This window comes from Agelaius phoeniceus, chromosome 6 (genome assembly GCF_051311805.1).
Source record: "Agelaius phoeniceus isolate bAgePho1 chromosome 6, bAgePho1.hap1, whole genome shotgun sequence".
Classification (NCBI taxonomy): domain Eukaryota; kingdom Metazoa; phylum Chordata; class Aves; order Passeriformes; family Icteridae; genus Agelaius; species Agelaius phoeniceus.
Window position 1 is genome coordinate 53,250,775 of NC_135270.1, and position 19,878 is coordinate 53,270,652.

The following is a 19,878-nucleotide window of genomic DNA, read 5'->3' on the forward strand; positions in this document are numbered from 1 at the left end:
ACATCTAAAGTGTGTAAACCTTCTGAATGTGATACCTATTCCAAACCAACTACCAGTTGTTTGCTTACCAGAATTTTAAGCCTCTGTTGGATTGGGAGTTTTAGCTTGAGACATTTGCAAACAACAGTCTTTAACACATCTTTCTATTTTCTAGGATGTGGAGAGCTATGACCCAGTTCTGAATCCTGTTCTGAATCGTGAAGTCCGAAGAACTGGAGGCAGAGTTCTGATTACTCTGGGAGACCAAGACATTGATTTGTCACCGTCCTTCGTTATCTTCCTTTCCACCAGAGATCCAACAGTAAGTAAAATCAAAGCAGTCCTGTTTGTAGAAATGGCACGTGAAGAGAGCTGAGAAAACTTTTCCATGTTTCCTGTGACAGGTTGAATTCCCACCAGACCTCTGCTCTCGTGTTACGTTTGTGAACTTCACAGTAACTCGCAGCAGCTTGCAGAGCCAGTGTCTGAATGAAGTCCTGAAAGCTGAAAGACCAGATGTTGACGAAAAACGCTCTGACCTCCTCAAGCTTCAGGGTATGTTTGCCAAAATTAACTTCCTCCTGTTCTAAAAGAATACAGTGGGTTTACTCTAAGAGCACACAGTGCTCTTATCTTCATATTCTTTTTTTCAGGATGCCCAATAGCAAAGACACACATTTCACATAATTCTTTAATATATCTGTACAATATGTATGTATGACTTTCTTTTCTTCTAATTAAGGTGAATTTCAGCTGCGCTTACGTCAGTTGGAAAAATCCCTACTCCAAGCACTTAATGAAGTGAAGGGACGTATCCTGGATGATGACACCATCATTACTACACTTGAGAACCTGAAGAAGGAAGCAGCAGAGGTCACCAGAAAAGTAGAAGAGACTGATATTGTCATGCAAGAAGTGGAGACTGTTTCCCAGCAGTACTTACCTCTTTCTACAGCTTGCAGCAGTATCTACTTTACTATGGAATCACTGAAACAGGTAAATTGAGTTCTTCCTCTCAGGAGCTTTGAGTGTTTACTGGTCAAAGCTAAATAGGCACTGCCCAATATTGTAGTTTGGTAGGCGTACTCTGTTGGTTATCAAACAGCAAGATTGTGGAGAGAAAAAATAAACTCTCTTCTCTTTCAGATACATTTCCTGTACCAATACTCCCTCCAGTTTTTCTTGGACATCTATCACAATGTCTTGTATGAGAACCCAAATCTGAAGGGAATTACAGATCATACTCATCGTCTCTCAATCATCACAAAGGATCTCTTTCAGGTTCAGTGTTTTAATTAATAAATGTAATTCTTTAATAATTTTCAAAGGGTCAGAATTCAAAGCTTCTTACACTACTACTCTGTTTTGTTCCTAGGTGGCCTTCAACCGAGTGGCACGTGGCATGCTGCACCAGGATCACATAACATTTGCCATGTTGTTGGCCCGGATCAAACTGAAAGGCACTATTGGGTAAATGTTTTCTTGCTTCACTTTAGTTGAAAAAGAGAGGGCTGTCTTGAAGGCATCTAGCTAAAGTCTTCTTTTCCCTTAACATTAGGGAGCCTACATATGATGCAGAATTCCAGCACTTCTTGAGAGGGAAGGAGATTGTACTAAACACTGCATCTCTCCCCAAAATCAATGGTTTGACTGTAGAGCAAACAGAGGCAATGATGAGGTTGAGCTGCCTTCCTGCATTTAAAGACCTTGTTTCAAAAGTTCAAGCTGATGAGGTGAGTGTTGCCTAGGTTCTGTCTCTCCACTGAACTATCTTGTTAAGCTTTTCAGGTGTCTGCTTGAAAAGCTTCATGCTTACAAACAAGCTCTCCTGCTGTGGAAAGGGAAGTTCTAAAGATTAACTAGTTGTAGTTGTGGAAATGAATGTTCTTACTTCCCTCATAACACTGTGAAACTTGTGAAGACCAGCACTGTTCATCATTCAGAAACAGTTTCACCATGCCTCTGGCTTTGTGGTTGACCAGCTTTGGTTCCCATGGTAGCAGAAGGTGTGACATTGCATGTATTTTGCTGCATCACTATTGTGTGATAATTATGCAGTAGAGATGAGCAGGCCCAGCCACACATAACTTCATTGTGGTGGGCTCTTGGACATGCCTAAGTGGAATCAAGTTGGATAGTACTCAGCTGCTGAATGCTGCACCTTCTCGTGACTGAAGTGTTCAAAGAGTAATACATCTTTGTCTTGACTGTGAACTATGTCATAAATTATATCCATATCTTAAATAGTTACCTGTTTGGTTTGCCCTGCCTAATTTTTATCTTAGAAGTTGAATTCTCTTTACTACATCTAATTTTTCTCAAACTGTTCAGCCTGGGGTAAAATAACTTACAGCTTGGCCTGGGACTTGATAAAGATCTGTAGAATTAGGTGTGCTGGAGGCTATCAGTGACATGAGGCATATCAGTGAAATGATTTGGCACATCTAAAGATAGGATAATAGACAAAGTGTAATTTGAGTTTTCCATGTCCTTGCTGTATGTTTCTGGTATCTTGAAAGTCAACTTCAGGTTTTTTTGCCTTTTTTTTTTTTCAATACAGCAATTCTGTATCTGGCTGGACAGCAGTTCCCCCGAACAGACTGTACCATACCTCTGGACTGAAGAAAAACCTGCAAGTAAGTGAATGTGCACTGTTGTCCATATCAGTCCTACTGTACTGATCTAAGTAGTTACTATGATTTTAAAAGCAATTCTAAAGTAGAATTTAAATTTGGACCTTAATGGTTGAGAAAATCATGAAGTTGGGATTGTATAAGAACCTCAAGTCTAGCTCGTTTTTCAACTGGGTTGTTTTGGGGGTTTTTTGGGAGGTTTGTTTGTTTTGACTGGATTTTTTTTAAATCAAACTTTTCTAAGCTGTAGTTACTACATTTGGTTGCTTCACCTTACGTAATTCTACAATCTCATTAGATTGCTTAAAGGTTTGGATTAACCTTAGCCATTGCCAATCTGGAGATATCTCAATACTCTAAAAAGCTCCAAGACACATATCTTCTGAGGACAGGGCTGGTCTAGTAAAGTTTTAGACCTGCAGTTGTACCTAAGCATGAAGTTACTTCTTGCTACTTTAGTAGTCAGTGCTAATTTTTCAAGAGTGAGAACTTGAGGGTAACTGTTGCCCTTCAGTTCCTCCCCTATCTGAAAGGTAATTTCAGGAAGTGTTGCTGTCTTTGATCATTCCATGCTCATTCCTGTAGCTATCTAAATTAAGGATTCTAAGCTCATATTTACTAGCTGCTTATTAAAGCTGCTGCTGGAGCATTAACTGAAGCAGCTCTAGGTTATCTACCCTGTCCATGCTAGTCAAGCATTTTGTGAGTGAGAAGATGTGAAAAGATCTGTTGTCCCTGGAAATTAAAATCACTCCTGTCAATAATTTTAGCCTGTAGGTTTTGTAAACCAGCTGAAGCTGCTAATTTTTTTTTTCAGTTGTCAAATTAAAAGCAGAATATTAAGCATTTCATTAAAAGTTGCATCAGCTCTTCCAAAAGGATAATTAACTTTCTAAATATGTAGTCTTCAGAACAAGATGGGGAGAAATTGAATGGAGAATTGAAGAGAGGAGGGTCCATCTAATCCTGTCTCCTGTTTCCAGCTCCCATTGGACAGGCCATCCATCGCTTGCTTCTGATCCAGGCCTTCCGTCCAGATCGTTTGTTGGCCATGGCACATACCTTTGTTTCAACAAATCTTGGAGAGTCTTTCATGTCCATTATGGAGCAGCCTTTGGATCTGACACACATTGTGGATACAGAGGTAAACTACTTGGATTTGAAATGCTTAGGGCCACCTTGCATGAGTTCCACAATGAACATTTCTTCCACTTTCTCTTCTCTGGGATGAGTGGATTGTTTTTTTTTTAAGTAAAACTAAGAGTAACATAATGGTTTTAGTGGTTCAGAGGGAAGAAACACTGAGCTTACTGCATTCTCATATTTATCTAGTGATTGATTCATATCCTTTTCAACTTCTTGGAGCACAGGTGAAACCAAATACCCCTGTGCTGATGTGTTCAGTGCCTGGTTATGATGCCAGTGGTCATGTTGAAGACCTTGCAGCTGAGCAGAATACACAGATTACTTCTATTGCTATTGGTAAGAGCATTCCTTATTTCAACATCTAAGCATAAATGAAGTTGTTAGCAGTAAGAGATTTAGCAACTCTTCTGTCTTTTAGGTTCTGCCGAAGGGTTTAACCAAGCAGATAAAGCAATAAACACAGCAGTGAAATCTGGAAGGTGAGTTCTATTTCATTTTCAGCTAGAATACTGTCTAGTATTCTAGCTGAAAGGTAGGAAGGTAAAAGGGGAAAGTTATCTATTGGTTAAAGAGATAAAACTGACTAAAACAAAAAGCAGGCCTATCTTTTCAATTGTAGTTCATAATAGCAAGCACATCTGCATACATCTTCTGTTTAAATATTTTCAGGAGAAGTAGGTTGTACCTGCAAAACAAAAAGTTAACTCATTTACAGTACATAGTAACTGGTTCTATGTAGAAGGCAAGTTTAAGAGGGAGGAAAATCTGTAGCATTGATATATTCTGTTGCTCTTTGTGATGATCACAGCTAGGATCCATAAGCTGTTCACTAAAAAGCACTTATTTTGTCTCAAAAATTCACAGATGGGTAATGCTGAAGAACGTTCACCTGGCTCCTGGCTGGCTCATGCAGCTAGAAAAGAAACTGCATTCCCTGCAACCCCATGCTTGCTTCAGACTCTTCCTTACCATGGAGATTAATCCAAAGGTAATGGTGATTTAAAATTTTATTATCTTGCTGAGTAACTGGCTTGCAGAGCTAAGAGTGCTCCCCAGGGAACATTCTCTCATGACTGCCTTCTGTAGTAAAGAAGAAGGAAAACACGCCTGTCAGGGCAGTTATTATCCTTGTTTTCTGATGAATGAACTGTAGCCGTAAACTTGATACTGTTCCTTTTGCTGATTCCCCTAATCTCCAAAAAAAAGGCAGTACTTCATGTGCTCACCGTGAGGTTTTGAAGCTAATGCAAACTCTGGTGGGATTTAATTTAGTGAAGGCTAAAGCAGCTGGATTTGAGCTTATTGATCTTCTCTAGGTGCCAGTGAATTTGTTACGTGCTGGCCGGATCTTTGTGTTTGAGCCTCCTCCTGGTGTAAAGGCAAACATGCTGAGGACCTTCAGCAGCATTCCAGTTTCTAGGATGTGCAAGGTGAGGCTGTGATTTGTCTTGATGAAACTAAATGGAAGAACATGTTCGTTGAAATCTTACCTTAGATGATAAAACCTGAGATATTAAGATGTACTTGAAGTGTTTTTTCTCTCCTCACCCAAGCAAAATAGTTGCTTTTTCTGTAGAATGTATTCAGTTTCAGTAGCAACTTAGCATTAAATCTGATACTTTCTAGTCTTTTAGCAGCTTTGGTTTTATCAGTTCACTTGAGTGACAGTTGTTTGGTTTTGTTGTTTTGGATTTTTCCTCCCCACTTCTAGTCTCCAAACGAGCGTGCTCGCTTGTATTTCCTCCTTGCCTGGTTCCATGCCATTATCCAAGAGCGCCTGCGCTACGCTCCCTTGGGCTGGTCCAAGAAGTACGAGTTTGGAGAGTCTGACCTGAGGTCTGCCTGTGACACAGTGGATACCTGGCTGGATGATACAGCAAAGGCAAGTAGTGTTGTGTGCTTAGGCACAGGTAACACATTACTTAAGATCTTCAGTGAAACAGTCTGCTCTGGAAAAATTAAGGAAGTTTAATGAGTAGGCACAAAAAACCTGTTGGCGATTCAACAATTATTTCCTGCTGATTATAGGGTCGCCAGAACATTTCCCCTGATAAGATCCCCTGGTCTGCACTGAAGACACTGATGGCCCAGTCTATCTATGGAGGACGTATCGATAATGAATTTGATCAGCGTTTGTTAAACACTTTCTTGGAACGTCTGTTCACCACCTTAAGTTTTGACAGTGAATTCAAACTGGCTTGCAAGGTTGATGGACACAAAGATATTCAGATGCCAGATGGAATCAGGTATCGTTTTTTTCTTATCCTGATCTCTTATGTAAAACGTTTTTTTTAATTAGAAAACTGCACATAAAGATGAAAAAGACCAAGCACATAACCTGTATTTCTGTGCTGTGTGAACATCTGTCTCAGGCAAAGCATTCACTTGGCATTCTAGCAGAGGAAACCCTTTAATGGATATTAAAACTCTGCATTGCAGGCGTGAAGAGTTTGTCCAGTGGGTTGAGATGCTCCCAGATACACAAACACCATCATGGCTGGGGCTGCCAAATAATGCAGAGAAAGTTCTTCTCACCACACAAGGTAAATCCAGAACTCAGCAATGTCTTCCATAGAGTACCAGGCCACCATTTTAACTAAAAAGCAGAAGAGAAATACAAGTTTTGCTGAAGAGTCAATAGCTTTCTTCTTCTCCCTCAACATAATTGGTTTTTGAGTAATCGAAAAACTGACCAGGAGACTGTGAATCAAAAAAAGCCAGTTCCATTTAGTCTTCCAGATGGCAAGCTCCTATCTTGATTCTGGAAAGCTTTATTGTAAGCTTCTGGAGCCACCTACAGCTGGGCAGTTCTGAATCTTAGGTCTAGACTAGGAATAATGGAAAGTCCTGGTTCTTGCATGTAGTGGGATGTTGTAGCCTTGATGCCACTGCTTCTCTAACAGCAAATCTTCTGTTTTAGGCATAGATATGATCAGTAAAATGCTGAAGATGCAGATGCTGGAGGATGAGGATGATCTGGCTTATGCAGAAACTGAGAAGAAGACAAGAACTGATTCTACATCAGATGGACGGCCAGCCTGGATGAGAACACTGCATACCACAGCCTCTAACTGGCTTCACCTTATCCCACAAACTCTAAACCATCTGAAGCGGACTGTGGAAAACATTAAAGTAAGAACTGTGTTTTATTTAATGGGGGCATAGGAAAAGCACAAGGTGCATTGTGATTTGGAAGTACCAACTACACTGCTGAGGGGTCAATGGAACCTGTGTCAATGCTGATTTTGAGTGCCATAGCCATGTAATGACCTGCTTGGTTTCTTGAAATGCTCCCAAAACCTGGTTTGTGTCTTTTGGGTAGTATTTGAAGAAATGCAATGGTAAACAGTCTAGCTGGGCAGTCTGCATTAATTGTTCAACTGTGACTTCTAATTTCTTGCTTCTCCGAGGGAGAGGAGATTGTTGGTTGTAAAATAGCTTCTGTAATCACTTTCTGCACCACAGTGCTTGTAGTCAGAGTGTTCTATCCACACAGAATTTGGGGGTTGTTTTTCGTAGCAGTTTTCCAGCAAGAACTTTGATCTGTGTCTTACTTTGAATGTTTTGACCATCAGGATCCTCTGTTCCGGTTCTTTGAGAGAGAGGTGAAAATGGGAGCTAAGCTGCTCCAGGATGTTCGACAGGACCTGGCGGACGTGGTTCAAGTGTGTGAAGGGAAAAAGAAACAAACCAATTATTTGCGTACACTGATAAATGAGCTGGTGAAAGGTATGGCAGTTCAAACTAGCATCTCCAGGGCTCTCTTTGCTGCTTGCACTCTGTAAGAGGCTGCTGTGGTCAGCAGCTTAAAAAAAAACAAAAATGGTAGAAAAATGTGGATAGATTTTGTCATTTAACACAAGTAATACTTAAATTTTAGCATAAAATTGGCTTGATATGAGATTCCAAGTTGAGGTTGATAATAGCCTAATATTTAGGCTATAATAATAATAATAATAGTCCAGCTTTAATATATTAGGCTTTTTTGTACAATTTACATTAGCAGCTTAATTTCTAGGCTGAAACCTTACTATGTTCTCTCAATTTCTGACTTGTGACAGAACAAAGCTATTTATACCACCAAATGAGCAGTATTGGTCCTATAAAATCTAGAAAATATTCAAGCTCTTTGAATTTCTATTTAAAGATTGTACATGTGGAATTTTCACAGACAATGCTGCATGTTGTAATACATGGTGATTTGAACAAAAGCATTTCCTAAAACACAGATACTCAACCTCTTCAGCTATTTCTAAAGGACTCAAATCTTCATGCAGAGCTGAAGATTAGGTCTTGCAGTAAATAGCTGTGTGTAACTGCAGCTGCTCTTGAAGGGTGTTTGTAAGTGGGCGGCATTTTAAATACAAAGTAGACCTAGAGGCCATTTGCTCTGTAATCCTTGAAAGTGTTTTCACTTACTGAAGGGCCTTTTAAAATAGAGGCTGATATTCCAGTCCAAGTCTTCAAAGTTTTAATATAGTGTGTAATTTCAACTTGTATATGAACAAAACTTAATTCTAATCACATCTTTGTAGGTATTTTGCCTCGTAGCTGGTCTCATTACACAGTGCCAGCTGGTATGACTGTTATCCAGTGGGTGTCTGACTTCAGCGAGCGCATTAAACAGCTCCAGAATATTTCCCAGGCAGCTGCATCTGGTGGAGCAAAAGAACTGAAGGTACTTTGTGCTGACTTCTCGGGGTTATTGGTGGAGCTGTGTAACTGCTTTCTGGAGTCTTCACATCAGGACTTCTAAGTAGCCCCTCAATCAATGAACTTGAGTCAGTGCTCTCTGAAATGTCTGTAAAAAAAATACTGCTGAGCGTCTCCTGATCGCAGCGTGATGAGGCTTAGCAGGGTACCTGTGCACAGAGATCAGAGGGAGCATTAGTATTGTGGGACAGTGGGAGACAAAGCCTTAGAGCAAAAAGCATCTTAGCAGTTACACTGTGCTCCAGTAGTAGCAGGAACATTTTAATGTAAATAGATTGCTTAAGTATTTATAATAGTAATTCATTAATACTGCAGCTGAAATACTTTTTTTCCCCTATATTTTTTCTCCTTAAATAGAACATCCATGTGTGCCTGGGTGGCCTGTTTGTGCCAGAGGCATATATTACTGCTACAAGACAATATGTTGCCCAGGCAAACAGTTGGTCCCTTGAAGAACTCTGTCTTGAGGTCAATGTTACAACTACCCAGAACGCAGTCCTGGATGCCTGCAGCTTTGGAGTCACAGGTAAACTGAGCTGAAGGAAGGGAGCTTCCTCTGAAATGTTTGCAGAAGCTTCTGTATTAAATGGGCTATGTTAAATGAAAAAGGGGCTGTTGTTGCAAAAGTTAATACATGCTTTCTGAAAGTATTTTCAGATTAGTTTGATATTAGTTATAAGGGAAGTACTTAAAATGCTAATAAATCTCAAGACCAGGGTGAATATATATTGAAGTGGTATTGCATAGTCTATCACCTACAACCTCTTCATTTTGCATTATGAAATACTTCTCATTTAGTGGACTTAGCCCTTAAATGATACAGAAGGAGACAGCCTTTGGATGTATGAAAGCTCTTAGAACTCTAAACTGCATTGCAATTTGCAGGCCTGAAGCTCCAGGGAGCTACGTGCAGTAACAACAAGCTGTCGCTTTCAAATGCTATTTCAACTGTCCTGCCCATTACACAGCTTCGCTGGATCAAGCAGACAAACGCTGATAAAAAAGCAAATGTTGTAAGTATGATGATGAAAATATTTAGATATCCCTAGCAATTCTTTCCTAAGGCTTTATGGATACTTGTACCGGGCACAACAAATCAAATTAGTGTTCTCTAATTACTCTTGTTGTCAGTTGCATCTGATTTCAGGGCTAGCAGCAAACAGACCTAGTGCTGACTGTGTCTTTCCTTTGTAGATAGATAAAAAGGAGAGACATCCAAAAATGCTGTTCAGTGCTGTTCAAGTCAAAACTCAAATTTATATCTATAGCAGCATCTGTGAATTTATTAAGTCTTGGGGTTTTTCCTCATATTTTGAGTACTGAGTTATCTGAGACTGAATTCCCATCTCATTGATATCATATAATGTTAGAGAAACCTCTGACACTCTTCAGCTGTCTTATAGAACTCTATATTCTTGTTTTTCCCCAGGTTACTTTACCAGTTTATCTGAACTTCACTCGTGCTGATCTGATTTTCACCGTTGACTTTGAAATAGCCACCAAGGAAGATCCCCGCAGCTTCTATGAGCGTGGTGTTGCAGTTCTCTGCACTGAGTGAACAAACCTATTTTCACTGGTTAATGCTGTAGTAAGTGTCAGTCTTCTATGTAGTGCTCACCTGTACTTTTGTAATCAGGGTAGGTTAACAGATGGATTTGTGTCAAGTTGGCTGGAAAGGTAACAGTGCAGTGGGAAGATAGGCCAGAGAGATTTCTTTGAAGGAAGATTGAATGAGGTTTTTAGAGGGTTATTGGTAGATGTGATATTTGATGGATTATGTTATATTAAATAAAATATATAGCAAAAATTTTGACCATCTATTTCTGTTAATCTAATTCTTAGTGATGTTTTCGGTCTGGAAAACCTATACCCATGATCTTTTCAGAGAATAACTATGAATTGCTCTTCAAGCTAACCTCCAGTAACAGGAACCTTGCAATGTAAGTCTGTAGTGCAGTAATACACAAAACCTGACATCTACTGTGACAATTCAGGCCATTGCATTAATTAATTGCAATGGACTGGGTCTTACTTGAAGTCACCTGCTACAATGCATTGAGAAGCTGGAGCATCCTGAGCTAAACTTTCTTGTCCTATTGACCACAGAGCTTCTCTTTCTCAAACTGCTTTTATGGTGAAATATGTCCCCAGATTTATGTCTCAGTAACCCAAGAGGAGGCTATTAAATGCTTACACAAGGAGTTACAGTATTATTTGAGACTCACACATGTGACCAACCATTACTAAATTAGGAAAGCTGAGAGTTCCTGCTATTTGCTTGGGTTGCTGTAATGGTTTGGGCATTTGCTTGCTTTTTCTGATCCTGAATTTGTTGGCTCAGCATTTCTACCTTTCTGACCATCCTCTCAGCACAGCTGTCCTCTCTGACAGTGGCTGAAGTCAAGTGTTCAAAGGCATGTATGAAGAATGTGGGTACACAGCTTTCTAATCTCAAAACAGAAATCTTGGGAGCTCCTTTCTCCCCAGCTGCTCCTATGAAAGCAGTGACTTTCATCAGCTCCAGTATTTTTCTGTGATAAGGGTTCCATAGTACAAGCCTGGACTGGGAAGAAAAATTGCTATCTATCTCAGCCTGCCTCACATACTTGTTTTGGTCAGTGCTTGCTGTTTACTAAAACAGAATTCTGCTGTCTGCCCTCTCCATACTGTTTTGCAAAGTTAATCCCTGAGATTAAACTGTCCTGGTTTTGTTACTTTACAAAGGGTGAATCCCAGACCAGTGAATCATGTGCAGTTTAATAATCTTTGTGCAGTTCTTACCCAGTTGTGAGGAACAGAGATGAGAACTGCATGCATCATGATCCAAGATGAGTTGTAACTATAATGCCTTTGCTTTCTCTCAGCCTCTTTGAGAGACTTTGCTTTCCAGCACCAGAATATGTCTGGAACTGGTATCACTGCCTCCAGCATAGTTTCAATTACATTGTACAGAAAAAAAGCAGCATGCTCTGGGTACCAGCTGCAGTATGAAGTATTAGCTTAAACCAAGAGCTGGCTGTTGGCAGCTCCACTGAACATGCACCTTCCTTTCAGCAGCTGCTGTTTGTGCCCAGCTCATAGACCTGGGCTGTGGTACCACTTACAGCTGCTATTAAAACTCTGCCCAAACCAGTTCCACCTATTGGCAAACACTGATGGGGAGATCAAGAGTCTCAACTATCCTAGAGCTTGAGCTTCCCAAACTCTTCAGCTCTTCTATGTTAACTTCTGCATTAGGCCTGAATTAACAAAAGGTACAATTTCAGGCCACAAGTTAATCTACATCTGGATTCTCATACTGAATAAACATATTTCAATGAGTAGATACTGTCCTATATGGCTTACCTTTCCACTCCCTTCCTTCCTCTCCTGTTGTGATTTTTCCATGTGAAACAGCTGCTTTAAGTGAAATCCTCTTTAGGTGAGTTATGGGGTTTTGGCTGCAGTTTAAAAGTCAGGGGGTTCAGTTTTATTTAGCCTCAGCTGATGGGGCTGAGAGCTAGGGTGTCTGATAGCTAGGACTTAAAATGAGGGGCTTGGCTCCCTCACAATATTGTATTCTTAATCTTTTCACACATCTTCATTCCAGAGAGAGCTGTAGCCTAGTTGTAGTCCACACAAATCTATAGCTGCAAGTGGTTGGTTGTTGGTTTGTTTGGGGTTTTTTTCAAATAACTTCACAGTTTTCACTGCAGCAGTCTTTGCCTCTGGACAAGTCAAGGGGCAACCACAGTAGCTTCTGTCTTGGGGCAAAGGCCTCTGAAACTTACTGTTTAACCACATATGTTCCAAGCTGATTAAAAACCATTTCCAGCTGGAGGAATAAGGATGAAAGAAAAGTTGCTTTAATAAAATAAATACACAGGTGGGAGAGGGTGCAATGTTAGCAGTTAAATAACATTTTAAGCAGCTTTCCATCCTATGAAAGAAACTAGAAACTAAAAGTCTCTGCCAGTTGTACAAAACAAATCCTTTCACAAGTTGCTGGTACTAACATCTTTCAAGCCATCATTATACTTTCATAGTTAGTAGTTTCCCTCCCACACAAATGGACTACCCAGATTCTAAACCTGATTAAATAAATTACCATACAGGAAAGGGAGATCAGAGAGACAGTTTTTGCTCCCTAACTGGCCTCCCATCTGTGGGCACCATTCCTGCAGCTCCTGAATGATTGCTTTCACTAAGCAGCTCTGAGCTAATGCGTTCCACATCACATTGTAAACACTCTTCTGGCAGCTACACAGAAACTGCCCAAAACGTTGGTCAAACAAGGAAGGAGCAGCTGTGTTAACAGCAATTAGACATTTTCTCCTCCTTTGAAGGAGAAAATAAATGCTGGATTGCCAGTAGCTGGAGTCAGTTCAGTGTGATGCAGTGCAGCTGTGGGGAGTCAAACCTGTATCGTTCACCACTCGAGGGAGGTCAGACACAGCAGGAGCCAAACATGATGCCCAGCAGGTGCCAGACAAGCCATAGCTGTTGGAAGATAATTGCAGCCAAGGGGTCATTCTTCTTTCCCTCCTCCACAAACCCTTGTCAGTGTTGATGAAATTACACTGAAACTGAGCAGCTGCCTCCAGGTACTGCACACAGGAGCTGGGGCTGCTGCTTCCAGAGGACCTGGGCACTGAGCTTGTCTTTCATGCTGTGGGTATAACTTTGCTAGTTTTCACTGGAATTATCACACAACTTTTTTGGTTCAGTTTTTCAGGTGGATCTCAGAGCTTACTGTACAGTGCAGTGCATTTGTAACAGGCTTGAGGCAGCCTGCTTAGTTCAGGTACACACTGCAAAAGAAATCTCTACCAGAATGATCCTTCAGAACAGTCTGTCCAACGATTTATTCATCCCTTAGATTAAGTTGCACGGAATTTCTTTCTTTTTACTTTTTCACTAGCACTCTCTGGAGCAGGAATCCCTTGTTTTCTTTTAATTATGGGCTGCTGGGCCATTGTGCCATCACAGTGAGCAGCGAGCAGGGGCTGTGGAGCAGTGTCAGCCGGGACTGCGGGTTGCTCTGCGGAGGCTGAAGGGTTAACAGCCCTCGGTGAGGCGTGGCCAGGTGTCAGCACAAAGCCTTCTGTGCCTGGAGGCGGCTCCGGTGATTGCAACACACCCTTCTCCAGGGCTGCTCTACACTCCTTTACTGCCTGAATTTCTCTGACATTTGGAGGATTAGGGAAGGATTCTTCACCTTCTGAAGTATCAGCGTCCTCCAGAGGCACTGCTTTTGAGGCACTGTTTATCCATGGTGCATCTTTCATACCACAGTCAGTGTGAACAGATGCATCTTCTGAATCACCATCATAAGGATCTGAAAACTAAAATAAACCTCTCTAAACATGGTGGATGATTATTTGTCCCTAAAAAAAAAAAAAAAAAAAAAAACCAAACAAGATGCTACATACAATGGAGTTTAAAATCCCTTCCAACCTAAGTCACAGACTTGCTGTGGAAACTTTTCTGTTTATCCATACACTCCCTACCTCTGTTTTAGTTTTTGGATGCTAGACCAAGAACTGTGTAATACCCAAAACCTACTTGTAGTCCCCTGGATTCCTTTGCTTTCTTGGGTCCTCCAGCAAGTGGGCTAGGCACAACCTATTTAAGAGAAGTTAACATAGGTTTATCAGGCACTTTCCCTTAAGCTGCCAAATGAAAAACAGAGTAGGTGGAAATCCTAGAGAATAGGAAGCCAGATTATCACTTTGCTAAAAGAATAAAAAATGTGTCTCAGTCTAACTTGTAAAGGCTTGGTAAAGTTAACCTCAAATAGAGCTAGGGTAAGTCTTTGTGCACTTAAAGCATTGCCCTAAGGAGAACAATGAGTAATTACATGGCACCAAAATAAACCAAACTAGTACTTAAATAATAATAGTCAGGATACATTTTACAGACCTTCCCTCCCACTCAGGTCCCTTTCTGTTCTTTCACATGGGGATGATTTGAAATTCTGAAATAGTGCTTAGAGTCTGGGCCTATTAATGGGAAAAAAAAAAAAAAAGCCATGTAGGGAGACTCCCTTTAGAAAGCAAACCCCAGGTACCAAGTCTCACAAAGGAAAAGAAGTTAACAGCAAGGAAAGTGGGAAAGTTCTTGAAAAGGATCCACCACAGGTGGATCAGAGAACACCCTGCCAGTCAGTGCTGTGCTGCTTCCAGTGGGAAGGGGAAGAACTGAGCACAGCTGAGACAAATCAGGGCTCAGGAATCTGGGCTCAACAGGAAACCAAAGGCTTTATCAGAGGAGGTGAAGTCCAAGCCCATTTGTGACCATGTATTCTTGTGCCGCTTCAAGGACAGAGACACCCCCAAAGAGCACAGAAATGCCCCAGTCCTGGCCCCTGCCTCAGCAGCCTCAGTGAGAGCAGCCAGCTCTTTGCTCAGGCTGGGACCTGTGGAAGCCCCCCTTCCACCCTGCCCTGCCATCACACAGCTGCACTTCCAGCCTGGTTTCTCACAGGAGAACAGACAACTCCAGCCTTGCCCTGACCTTTCTGGAAGGTGAAGTAGTGGCAAGCAGTTTCTCCAAGTCCCAAAGCACAGTGATTCACATGGACCAACAGTGAGCATCAAATTAACCCACAAATTAAGTATTTTGTTCTCCACTCCAGCATCAGGTCTTCTCCACCCAGAGCTGCAGAAATCTCATTGGACCAGAGCTGCTGAAAGTTAACCACCAGGAACAGCTCAGGTCAGCATTTTCTTAGCAGGTGTCTGCCTAAAACACTGTCCCTTTCCTGCCTCATGCCCCTAGAATCAACTTTTCTAAAGTTAATAACAGTTGTAAGAAAGAGCCCAATGGAAAGGGGAGTATTGGGTTTGGGGTTGTTTTGGGTTTTTTCCAGGCACAAAATCAACAACCCCACAACATGTCTTGGAGGCTCCCTGTTGAGGCTGAAGGAAGGGTTGGATGCACATCAGGGAATCACATCACCATCAGAACACTGCAGAGCCAGTCCTTACCTCTGCCCTGGATTCAGACTCAGACTCTGTGCTTGACTCCACTGTGCACTTCTGCTGCAGAGGAGGAAAGGAAAGAAATTCCACTCAAAGTAGAAGTTACTGCAGCTTCAGGCTGAAGCTCAAGTTCTAGTACCAACTGTGGGTGCTGAGTTTCTCCAAAGCTTCCCCATCTGAAGCCAGCTTGTCTTCCCAAATATCCCACAGTTGTGCTGATTGGGTTGTGCAAGTGAGATATAAGGGGAAAACAGAAGCCTCTCTCATCACTTCTCACCCCAAAACCACAAAGGGAAGCAGTCCAGAGCATGCCTCACACTTGCTAACAATGGTTACTCCAGCCTTGTGAGTAACTTTACAACACATTTTTTAATTTGCACTGTGGTTCTCTTTGTTTCTTTGCATTTGGTAACCCTACAGCTCAGAAATGTAACTGCACATGAATGACTCAAAACATCCTCATTTCTTCTAAAGCTCTTGCTTAGAAAGAGACCTTACAAACAAACAGCTCCCCTCGTCCCCAGAGGGTAGCACAGAAGTGGAGGAGTTGCCTCCATCCCTCCCATTTAAATTAATTCATCCACACCTGTTCTTCATGCAATCTTTTCCAGCCGAGGCAGCTGCACCATCAGGCCAAGGGCAAACCAACAAATACTTTCTGAATTGTCTTTTAGTAGACAGGTAGAAAAAGTAGCAATTTAAAAAGTTACCATGTATTTTCGTGCCAGTCTTTCCACACAGTCTGGGCTTTTAACAGAATCCTCCTTTTCCTGAGCATCTACTGAAACAGGTAGAGTAGCAGAGCACATTAGAGAAAACCTTCTCTGAGATAAAATGCCCAGACATGGCTACTCCCTTTATGCTAGAAAAGTTGATCAGTCCTTCACATAATCAAAGGCAGCTTCTGTTTAAAAATAAATAAGAAGCAGCGACTGTCTTCTATAACAATAAGCCTTCATTCATGAGGAAAATATAAATTTTTTATAGAACTTATACCAGACCATAGAGGGTTTTTTTCCTTTTCTTTTAGGCACTGCAAGTTTTCTGAATGCTTTAAGAGGTATTTGTGCTGAAGACAACCGACCAGACTAGAGAGGGATAAATGCAAAGCTGTGCCATAAACCAACCCCCTGTGCCAGGTCCCCACTGCCAAAATTCAGTCCCTGGGCACTCCCACATCCCCTTCCCCCCTCAGGGCCCTGTCACAGGGGCTCCCCTTCCCTCTCTCCCGTACGCTCCATGTCCTGCCCAGCCTCCCGCCTCTTCCTCCGCCGCTGCCTCCTCCCGGCCGAGGCCATGGCGGCCCCGGCGCCTCCGCCTCTGCCGCTTTATGGGCCGGGCCCGGCACCCTCACACGGGCCCTGCTCAACCCCCTGCACCTGGAGCTGCTCCTTCCGAACACGGAATTCGGCAAGAAAACTCGGGAGTGAAACCCTCCTGTGAAAGAATGTCCTTTGTGCTACTGCAAGGCTCCAGCGCTGCCTCTGTGGGGCCTGCACTCCTTTAGTCACTGCATTTCCCATGTGCATACAAAATACACACATATATATTATACATATGTATATTTCAAAGCACACACCCCCAGTTTGCAAGGCCTGGTGGCCAGGGGTGTGGCGCTTCCCCTGTGCTCTCACCAGTTTATTTTCTGGAGCCCATTTCCTTCACAGGACCCTCGGGCTGACAGAGAGCCAGCAGTGGAGGCCCTCTGCACCCCCTGCTCCCTCCAGAGGCAGCCAGGGCGACCAGAGATCTTTATTCTGTGATTTCTGGAGCAGAGGGACTGTTGTAGCTGGACACAGAAGAGCTTTCTGAGCATCTTCTTAATCTTTTACAATCCAGCACAGCAATTTTACTATTTTTAAATACCAGGAGCAATATTTTTTCAGAGTTACCAGAGAGCTATGGATCAGGTCTGTTTTTCACAAAGAAGCACATCTTATTTGACCCTTTAAAAGCCACATTGTCATTTCCTTTCTTCTTTTTATAGGAAATTAGGAACTCCCTTTACTTTTTTTCCAGATCAAATTCCTTTTCTTGCCATTATCTCTATCCTAGCTGGCTTTCTTGCATCTTTCTGCAGTGCAGAAGGTACTACTGTATAAAAACCTCAGCAAAACAAACATCTCACTCTAAAGCCAGCAGTGGGTTATTGCTCTGAAAAGGCACCAGGAACAAGTCCCAGTGGGGGTGATAGTGACAGCAGCTGTACTAGGAGCAGCTCACAAGCCTTCACCCCATTTCTGCCTCCAGGTGAGCTAGACCCTGTTCTTACTGCACTTTTATTCCCCATACCTGCCTTTCCATCTCCTTAGCTTCTCCACACAGACTAAAAATCTGATGATTACTCCCTCTCCTCAGAATCTCCAACCATTTTCAAAACATAGCAACCAAGAACCTCACTCACCACCCCACAGCACCTCCCACTGCTGAAGTGGGAGCTGAGGAGGCTCACTTAGTGTTAGTGCCTGCAGCACCAGCTGAGCTCAATGAGCACAAATGACCAAATCCTGCTCCACCCAAACACAAGGCTGGGACTCGTTACTCCCACAAAGGCTGCTCAAAATTAGCTACAGATTCTTGTTAGCAGCAAGGTCTGGGCTCCATGGGCTGCTTGGTGTGCGAGGGGCTGCAGGTGAAATGGTGGCTGCAAGGGGGAGCACAGCCCGAGTCCCCCACAGCACCCCTGAGCCCTTCTGGGCAGGGCCAGGCAGCAGTGACAGTCACACAGAGCATTCCAAGGGAGAGCTGGGTGTCCCCCTTCCAGGCACACAGGGGATGCCATTGCTGAGCCCTGTGGCTGCAGTGGGGGTGAGGAGGGGGCCCGAGGGTCCCAGGGGTGCAGCAAGTTTGTTCCAGGGTTCATTCCCATCATTTCCCAGTGCTTTGCCACTCCTCATCACTCTTGGCCCTGCACAGAACTTGTGCCAGCCCCACAAGCTCTGATTTCCCTTGAGTCCAGGTTTCTTATGGTCGGGCTGCCCAGTGTAATGCAGGGAATGATTCAAAAACACCCAACACGTTCTCAGGGCAAGAAATACTGCAGATAACATGCAAGTTTCACCTGAATTATTCTCTTAAATTAGTTTTCAAGAGAGGTTAAGATTTGTGCCATCACTGACCAAGTGGAAAAGTCTTTAGCATTATGTAAATTTTAAATCCCAGTGTTACTAACTGGAAGACACTTTCACCATTTTTTATGCAAGATCTTGTAGAATAGATTTTAGTTACAAGTCACACATACCTTAGAATCTCCCTTAGGTTTGATACTATTGAATCCTATTTTTTGACACTGAGGTCTTGAAGCAACAGCTAAAGCTTGCTGAAGTCTGCTCTTCTGATAACCTCCAAGACTGAACATCACAGAAGGAAAGTCTTTTCCTCCTGATCATTGTTTCTGTCACCCACACACAAAACTGGAAGTCAATAATGGTGCACACATTAGAAACTGTAACTCCCTTTTTGCATCTGGCTCGATGCCATGTTTGTTATTACAGCAGCAGTTATTACATCCATCACTGGGAGGGGTGGTGATGGAACACAGGGACACCTCAGCCAGTCTGAGCAAACAGCTCCTGCCAGGCACAGGACACTTGAGATCACAGCACACCCCGTAGTCCCCAGGCAGGGCTGTGGGGGAGCTGCAGCTCCTGCCTCACTGCCCAGGGAAATGATGCCCTTGCTTTGACAGTGCTGCTTTCACTGACGGGCAGGCACCAGCCTCTTCTGCAGGCTTTTATGAGGCTACCACGTGAAATGATTTTGAACATTTCATGTCATGATACAGAATGTGAGGTGTGGAAGACAAATGCCCCACATGCTACGTATGTTCAGCCTTCAGCAGTTGTGTAAGCAGCATTGAAGCAGTTGATTTTCATACCCATCTTATTTCTCATCTTTGATACAGGATTCAGATTTAGAGCTGTGTGACCAGCTCAGTCTGTTGAACTGACATATATAGAGACACCAGCTTGAATTCCTCAGCTTGCAGTGTAGCCACAAAATGGGTCAGCCTCTCCCCACCAAGGGCTGCTTTGACATAAAGGTCTCCTTACAAACCACAACTTGTCCAACTCATTTTGAATTGGTTTGCATGAAACCCAGTTTCGGTACCCATAAATATACTTAGAGCCAGAAACTCCATCTTTTCACCTTACTACAAGGAGAACACCAACACACCAGTGTAATATATATATGTGAATTATTTTATACTGGGAACTCCTGTATCATGGAGCAGGACAAATGGACACAGGAAACCTGCAGGGCAAGCTGGTCAGAACCTGCCCTTAAACCCCTCCTACTCCCAATCAGTTCATTGAATTTAAGACAATGCACCAAATACAATCTGCCTAAAGTCAGCAAAAGGGCACCCAAGAGGCACCAAGGCCCAACTGCTGAATGGAACTGCTTACAAAGAATTTATCTTTGCTACTCTCCAAGACAAATGC

General features: G+C 42.6%; 1 protein-coding gene across 1 annotated transcript in view; it reads left to right on the forward strand.

Annotated features, from left to right (window-relative positions):
- DYNC1H1 (dynein cytoplasmic 1 heavy chain 1) overlaps nt 1-10,289 on the forward strand; it is a 44,861-nt gene extending 34,572 nt beyond the window's left edge. Inside the window, exons 58-78 of the mRNA XM_054635707.2 lie at nt 155-301; nt 384-534; nt 722-975; nt 1,126-1,260; nt 1,355-1,449; nt 1,538-1,712; nt 2,540-2,615; nt 3,596-3,756; nt 3,983-4,094; nt 4,177-4,237; nt 4,623-4,746; nt 5,075-5,188; nt 5,470-5,640; nt 5,787-6,004; nt 6,198-6,301; nt 6,679-6,890; nt 7,334-7,487; nt 8,294-8,436; nt 8,829-8,997; nt 9,357-9,484; nt 9,901-10,289. Of these exons, the coding sequence (XP_054491682.2) occupies nt 155-301; nt 384-534; nt 722-975; nt 1,126-1,260; nt 1,355-1,449; nt 1,538-1,712; nt 2,540-2,615; nt 3,596-3,756; nt 3,983-4,094; nt 4,177-4,237; nt 4,623-4,746; nt 5,075-5,188; nt 5,470-5,640; nt 5,787-6,004; nt 6,198-6,301; nt 6,679-6,890; nt 7,334-7,487; nt 8,294-8,436; nt 8,829-8,997; nt 9,357-9,484; nt 9,901-10,029 (3,033 nt within the window). The 3' untranslated portion in view covers nt 10,030-10,289. The remainder of the gene's footprint in view (nt 1-154; nt 302-383; nt 535-721; nt 976-1,125; nt 1,261-1,354; nt 1,450-1,537; nt 1,713-2,539; nt 2,616-3,595; nt 3,757-3,982; nt 4,095-4,176; nt 4,238-4,622; nt 4,747-5,074; nt 5,189-5,469; nt 5,641-5,786; nt 6,005-6,197; nt 6,302-6,678; nt 6,891-7,333; nt 7,488-8,293; nt 8,437-8,828; nt 8,998-9,356; nt 9,485-9,900) is intronic.
- The last annotated feature ends 9,589 nt before the right edge of the window (nt 10,290-19,878 follow it).